Source organism: Aristolochia californica, unplaced genomic scaffold, assembly GCF_029961685.1.
Source record: "Aristolochia californica isolate CCGP_79_NKW_82.1479 unplaced genomic scaffold, dmAriCali1.0.hap1 SCAF_4, whole genome shotgun sequence".
Taxonomy (NCBI): Eukaryota; Viridiplantae; Streptophyta; class Magnoliopsida; order Piperales; family Aristolochiaceae; genus Aristolochia; species Aristolochia californica.
Window position 1 is genome coordinate 33,877,741 of NW_027182103.1, and position 7,587 is coordinate 33,885,327.

The window sequence follows — 7,587 nt, forward strand, 5'->3', positions numbered from 1 at the left end:
TACCACGTTGTTAGGCTCTCTAGCCATGGATCGAGTCACCCGGCGATCTCCTCTAGCTTCCAGATTGAATGATGAGGAAGGGAAGGATTTGGGGTTCTTGGAACGTCCAATGGTGAAGGACGTGAGCCTTGAAAAGGAGCTCCCACGTTAGGCCTCCTTTGAGAGAGAACCTGATCTCATTTAGACTAATGATCAATGCTTCCCTTCATTCCTTCACTTGACGCCCTAAATAGGTCAAGGAAAACATCAAAGGTTCTATAATTACAATTAGACCCTTATGGAACTTCAAATTACAATTAAACCCCTAAGGTACTGAAATACAAGTTTACTCCATCTATTCTCTTCTCCGGTTAGCCACTCTTGATGCTATGGAGTCCATAACAGGCAACCATCCAATTCCTCTTCCTCTCCATCGATTTTTCCCTAAAAAATAACCACAAAATCACAACGATCTTGCCTTGTCTCCCATTTCTCTGCCATGTTCATCGTCTTCACTTTTCAACATCTTCAATTCCGTAGCTTCTTTCAGGAGGGTGTATTTATCGCACCTGAAATCCAGAGCTCATCCACGGAATTGGTAAATACTCTAGATCGAAAATGTATCACAAAAAAAATTCTGGTAAAAAAATCATAAATCATTGAACTCCTTGTTAATTTGTTGCTATAATTAAGTACATTTTTCGCCTGTTCATCTTCTATTCTCCTGATTTTCATTGGGCTGTGTTGGAAGATGGTCTCAAGGCTAGAAGCCCACACGTCAAAGGAGTAGCACAGTGGTTATTTATGGCATGTTCCATAAGGATGACATGAAGATGTAAATACATTGTCTTAGTATGTCTTTTAATATATTGAGTTATAACCGTAAGGGCTTTGTAACACTATAAATAAGAGCATTGGCTAAGAGGTAAAGCATTCAAGCCTTTTCCTTTCTTTGAGAAAATGTCTAGCCACCCTCTATTCTCCCTTGACGCATTCTCTCCCTCCCTTAATCCAAACTCTCCTCTCAAACGTCCTTCTCCTTTCTCCCTCTTCTCTCTTTTCTCCATCTTCTTCCATGTTAACCTAGAGTCATTCTCATGGGGTCCTAAATTCTACATGTGTTGGATGATAGGGCCCAAGCCCACACGACCAAGGAAGGCCCATATATCTAAGAGTATTATAAGATGAGCCACATGACCAAGGAAGGTCCACAAGATGGGCCCAAGCCCATAAGAAGTAGGACCCACCATGATTACCACGAGTCGACATCCTTATCACATATGATGGAAGATCAAGAAGGACTCACAAAGGCATCTTTATCTTATGGTCACGTCCTAGAAGAGTTCTAGTTTGAGTTATGTATGTCTTTTATCTATATTGAGTTATTTAATTATGCTAGGACTTATCTTTAAGTGTTAGGTTTGGGTGTAATTGGGACTAAGGTAGTTTTATTGTAATTAGACTCTACTACCTTCCTCAATTATAAATAGAGGTTCATGTACTCTGATTATATTAAGTTAATGAAGTTAATGAAGTATTTTTCTTTTTCATAAATTCAACATGGTTTCAGAACAGGTTCTGTGAGTTGACTTGGTCAACCCACAGAGATAATGAGATCCTTTTCTCTAAACCCTAAGCCCTAAGTCTAGGTTCGTAGTTATTTTTTTAGTCCCGATACCAGTAGTTTTCTTTACATTTTTCACATTTATACTGAGGTTTATTATTAAAAATTATATATTTTCAAAAATATATTTTAGTCTACTTTCCATGGAAAAATGATTTTTTTCCAATCGGAGTTATCTATATAGAGATATTGATATTTTAATGAGCAAAGGTCAGATTACAAAAAGGTTTGAGCAGCAACAGAAAGCTTCCGCTTCTGAGGTATTTTATGCTATCAAGAACTAGTCTTTGTATGGATAAATATATGTCCAAAGAAATATGTGTAAGTCTATTCTTTTACCTATTCAACCAATTTTTTATCTGAGTTATCTACAATGAGAAATCGAAATTTGAAGCAGCAAAGGTCAGATTGCAAAAGAGGTTTAGCAGCACCAGAAAGCTTCAACTTTTGAGGTATTTTATGCTATCTAGAACGAGGCTTTATATGGAGAATTATATATCAAAAGAAATATATGTAAGTCTATTTTCTTACCTATTCAATCAATTATTGTTAAGAATTTTTTATAAGGAGATATTGATCTTGGAAGAGTCAATGGTCATGATGGAAAAAAAAGGAGAAACAATACTTAGTTCAGCTAGATGACAAAGACCGAAATCTATCAGATTATTTATCTTTTGATAATTATATTTTATGAAGATAGTTATACTTTGATGAAATTTATTTAATTCTAGTTTCAAAAGAAGAAAATTTCAGGTCAATCTGTGTTATGCACCTAGCCAATACTACCCAAAAGACCGGCCTGTTAGGAGCGGAAGACATAGTGTTAGATTCTCTAGCCATGGATCGAGTCACCCTATGCTCTCCTCGGTTTTCCAGGATTAAAGACAATGAAGATCTGGACTTGGGATTCTTGGAATGTCAAATGGTGTCTGCTGAACTTAGACGAGGAAGATGAACAGTCACTGGAGATAGACGACTCGGCAGGGAGAATATGAAGGGATTGTTGGTATATGTAAACCTCGGGAGGAAGTAGATGAATGGGCGTTGAGGGAGAAGAAGCTCGGAAGGGAGAAGAAGATATGTTGAGGAATGAGAAACTCAGGATGAAGAAGGTGAAGGGACGTGGATGGATGAAGAAGGTGAAGGCTCGTGAGGAAGAAGATGAAGAGATGTGAGCTTTCGAAGGAGCTCCACCCTTAGGCCTCGTGAGAGAGAGAACCCGATCTCATTTACCTATGGCTCAAAGATTACTTTCCATTCAAATGATGCCCCTATAAATAATAGGAACGCCCCCTTACGCAGCCAACACAAAGCCCAAGTTCTGACTGAAATTACATAAATGCCACAAAAGAGAACATTTAGAAAATTACATAAATTATCCTCTACGTCTACCTGCTACTCTAGATGCTATGGAGTCCATAACATCACCCCCCTCCGGGAGAAAGAGCTTATCCGCAAGCTCAAAGGTGGGGTAAAGGGCCCGGAATTCCTCGAGTGGTTCCCAGGAGGCAGCAAGCACCTCGGCGTCAGCCCACTGAACTAAAAGCTCCCATGACTCGTGAAAGCGGCGAGCCTGCAAAACTTGAGCGGGAGAAGGCAGAGCATGACCTTCATGCATTGGCGGCAAGGGTGTGTGCAGCATGGGTGAGTCACCATGAAATGGTTTCAAGAATGAAACATGGAAGACGTCATGGATACAGGCGTCTGGTGGGAGTTGCAGGCGATAAGCCACCTTGCCAATGCAAGCCAAGACATGAAAAGGGCCATAAAAATTGGGGGAAAGTTTGTGCCTCCGTGTGGCTGAAAGTGAATGTTGTCGGTAAGGCTGAAGGTGCAACCAAACATAATCTCCCAGAGAAAAAGAAAGGTCCCTTCAACGCTTGTCATAGTTATACTTCATCATGGCCTAAGCTTTATGCAAGTTGGACTTGACCTGTGCAAGCATCGTGTCCCGTTTGCCCAAGGCTTGGTCAATCAGCATCAAGCAAAACAAACCCGGTCCATAAGAGAGGAGGAGGAGGTTCACGACCATAGAGCACCTAGAATGGAGTGGTGCCGAGTGCTGTATGGTAAGAGGTGTTATAATAGTACTTCGCCCATGCCAACCAATGTACCCAGCGTTTGGAGGGGTCCCCAAAAAAACACCGCAAATAGATCTCAAGGGTATGGTTTACCACTTCGGTTTGCCCATCAGATTGAGGATGGTAGGTAAGAGGAGAAGGCCAATTTGGTACCTTGTAATTTGAAGAGGTCTTTCCAAAAAGCACTGGTGAAAACTGCATTGTGGTCACTGGTGATGGACTCTAGTAAGCCATGCAGACGGACAATCTGTTCCATAAAGAGTTGAGCTACATGTGTTGCTGTATACGGATGCGCCAAGGGCAGGAAGTGTCCATATTTAGAAAACCGATCCCCCACAACCAGAATGATAGATTTACTAGAAGAATTGGGAAGGCCCTCTATAAAATCCATGGAGATATTGGCCCATACCTGAGACGGAAGTTGAAGAGGTTGCAATAGGCCCGCTGGGTGTAGAGAATCGGCCTTTTTCCTCTGGAAAACTTGGCACGCCGAGACAGTCTGCAACCATATGCTTCAAGCCTTTCCAATAGAAGTCCCGACTAATGCGAAAATAAGTTTTGAGTTGGCCCTCATGAGTACTATTGTGCAAGGCAGAGATAATGCTGGTGAGAAGCGGGGAGGTGTGGTGGAGAAAAACACGCTTCTTGTATAATAAGAGATTGTCCTGAATGTCCCAATGGTGATCCATAGTGCCTTGCTTAATCTTCCAATACAAATCTAGGAGCTCAGGATGGTTTTGAATGTCACCTCAGATGGAGTCTAGAAAAAGGACTCATGGTTGACTGATAGCATGCAATTGAGGTTCCAACAAATCCCTACGTGACAGTGCATCTGTGCCCCTGTTAAGGCGGCCTGGATTGTATTCCACCTTGAAATCAAAACCCATGAGCTTACTGAGCCAATGTTGCTGGGGGGAAGTCGTGAGACGTTGCTCCAGCAAGTATTTCAAACTGCAATGGTCGGTCCGGATCAAAAAGTGCCTACCCCACAGGTAGGGCCTCCAATGCTGGGTGCCCTTGCTGCTGTAAGATGGTGCCAATGCCGCCACCAGAAGCATCACATTCAATAATAAACATTTCTTCAAAGTTCGGAAGTTGGAGAACCGGTGCCGAAGCTAAGGCTTGTTTCAGTTGTTGGAAGGATGAATCGGCTAAGTTGGTCCATGTGAAGGCGTTCCGCTTGAGTAAACTTGTAAGCGGTGCGGCGATCTGGCCATAGTCACGAATAAACTTTCTATAATAGCCGGCCAACCTGAGAAGCCCCCTCAAAGTCGTGACCGAATGCGGAGTCGGCCAGTCCAGCACTGACTGAATTTTGTTGTTGTCCATTTTTACCCGAAGGCAGAAATGACATGACCCAAGTAGGCGACCTCGGAAGTCCCCATCTCACATTTGGACTTATTTAGGAATAAATGGTGGGACCGCAGGAGGTGGAATACCTACCGCAGGTGCTGAATGTGATCACCCCAATTTTGACTATAGATCAATGTTGGAATTTGTGTTTGTATCCTGATAGATGTTCAGAGGCCCCGGAGTCGATGATCCAAGAGGAAGAGGAAGATGAGGAAGAAAGCATACCTGAGGCAATAGTAGTGGCAGCAGTATATGATGAGGGAATAGATGATTCCATGAAGGACTTCATCTTCTGAAATGCAGCATAGTCCTCAGTCGTAAGAGTCACATTTCCGGATGATGATTCAGCCTTATCTTCATTTTTCTCAACGTTAACTGAGACTGGGTTAACTGTGGCCCAATCAGGCTTGCCATGAAGTTTCTAGCATGATGCCACAAGGTGGTTCTGACGGCCACAATAAGTGCAAAGTTGAGGCTCAGTACGGAAAGAATTCTAATCAGTTCTACCACCTCTATTTCCAGCCCCTCTCATAGTTCGACCCCCTCTCATATTTCTGCCCCGTCCTCGGAATGAGGAAGATGTTCCCCGATTGCCAGAGAACATCGCTGATGGAGAATCAATAGGAGAAGGAGGGGATGGATCTGGTATCCTAAGTAATGTAGCACTAATATCATCAAATGATGGAAGAGCATAAAAACTTAGAAGTTGAGTTTTGGCCACCTCAAGGTATGGTTTAATATTCGATAAGCAAATGGCTGCTGCCAAAGCTTCTCTTTGTCGTTCTTGAACGGCAATATCAGTGGAATATGGCTGAGCTAGTTTCTATTCTTGAAGAAGACCGTGAAACCGTGCCAAAAATTCATGAATATTTTCTCCATGTTTCGTATGCAGCATGTTTTGTAAGACATCATATATTTTTTGTAATGAAGCAGTGCTTGAGTAAAGCTTGGCACAAGTGTCCCATATGTTCTTGGCGGTTTCCAAGTGGACCACATTGTTGGCCACCTGCTCTTCCATGCTATTAATGAGCCAACTTATCACCATGTTATCATCCTTAACCCACTTGTGGTAGGACACATCTTCTTCATCAATCGGAGAAAAGTTAACAACGTGGCTCAAGAGGTCACGAGTAATAAGAACCCTCCGAACCGATTGTGACCAGCTCATGTAATTGGAGATACCTCTAAGTTAACAATCAAGATGTCATAAAAAAAAAACAAGAACATATTTGCGCAAGAATGGACGAAATACCCCATTCATGAGTGCCTGGAAGGTAGAAGGCCCGTTGGAAAGACCAAATGGCATCACCAAGAATTCAAAATGACTATGGTGGGGTACGAAAAGCTGTTTTCTCGACATCATCAAGGTGGACCCGGATTTGATGGTAGCCGGATTTCAAGTCCAACTTCGTAAATAATTCTGCTCCATGAAGTTTATCCAACAGTTCGTCCACCACCGGAATGGGAAATTTATCCTTCACCGTGTGAGCTTTGAGCTCCCTGTAGTCCACACAGAACTGCCATGAATTGTCTTGTTTCTTTACCAACAGAACCGGTGACGAGAAAGGTGAACGACTAGGCTGAATAATGCCTTGAGTTAACATGAGCTCACATTGGAGCTCTATCTCATCCTTCTGCTAGTGGGGGTACTGGTATGGACGCACCACTACTGGCTCGGTGCCCAACTTCAACCGAATACAATGATCACAAGCCCGTATCGGAGGCAAGGCAGCAGGTTGCTAAAATAAGTCGGCAAATGCATCCATAACCTTCGTGAGTTGACTGCTCTCTGAGTCTCGAACCTGAATAGTCTGGAGAGTACACGGTAGGGGAGCATGCATACCATGGAGCGTTAGCTGCTGGTAATCTGGTTGAAACTCATAGCAAGGGACTTAAAATCCCACAAAATCGGTCCTTACTGCTGCATCCATTTAATCCCTAGGACCAAATCAAATCCAGCAAGCGGAATGACCAAAAAATATGCCTGGAAGGTGTGGCCTTCAATGACAAAAGTGACTGCCGAACATAACCCCACACTGGTAATTTTCTCCCCAATAGCTACCGAAACATAAATGCCCGAATTGTACTACAGTGGCAAGCCAACCGGTGGGCTGCTGGTTGGCTAAGGAAATTGTGGGTGCTGCCCGAGTCAACCAATGCAAGTAACATCAGAACCTGAATGCCAGCATGGACCTGCATCATAGTGGTGCTGTGTAACCTGTAATGGTGTGGAGGGAAATGGCTGGTGCTTCCTCTTCCGTGCCGACCTCTTCTTCCTCTTCTTCTATGAGAGGGCTGTATTCAAGATCCTCTACCTCTAACCAAAACAACTTCTTGCATAAGTGGCCTTGAAAGTACTTTTCATCACAATTAAAACAGAGCTCCTGGGCCTTCCGTTGATCCATTTCAGACTTGGAAAGACGTTTAATAAACTGAGGGGGAGACGCTGGCCTGGTAGGCTCGGATGACTAAGAGGTGGGCTGCCCTTGACGCGGAGGGGTGTTGTGAGTTGCTGGAGCAGGGGGTGACACACCAAGGATTCCTTTAAGA

At 43.3% G+C, this 7,587-nt stretch overlaps 1 protein-coding gene across 1 annotated transcript; it reads right to left on the bottom strand.

Annotated features, from left to right (window-relative positions):
- Positions 1-4,665: 4,665 nt before the first annotated feature.
- Positions 4,666-5,013, bottom strand: LOC137963238 (uncharacterized mitochondrial protein AtMg00860-like). Its single transcript, XM_068810404.1, has one exon. It carries the CDS (start codon positions 5,011-5,013, stop codon positions 4,666-4,668), a length of 348 nt encoding a protein of 115 aa, XP_068666505.1.
- Between the last annotated feature and the right edge of the window lie 2,574 nt (positions 5,014-7,587).

Bases quoted from the DNA above. Each gene is read 5' to 3' on its own strand.
- LOC137963238 (XM_068810404.1), bottom strand. From the start codon at position 5,013: ATGGACAACAACAAAATTCAGTCAGTGCTGGACTGGCCGACTCCGCAT.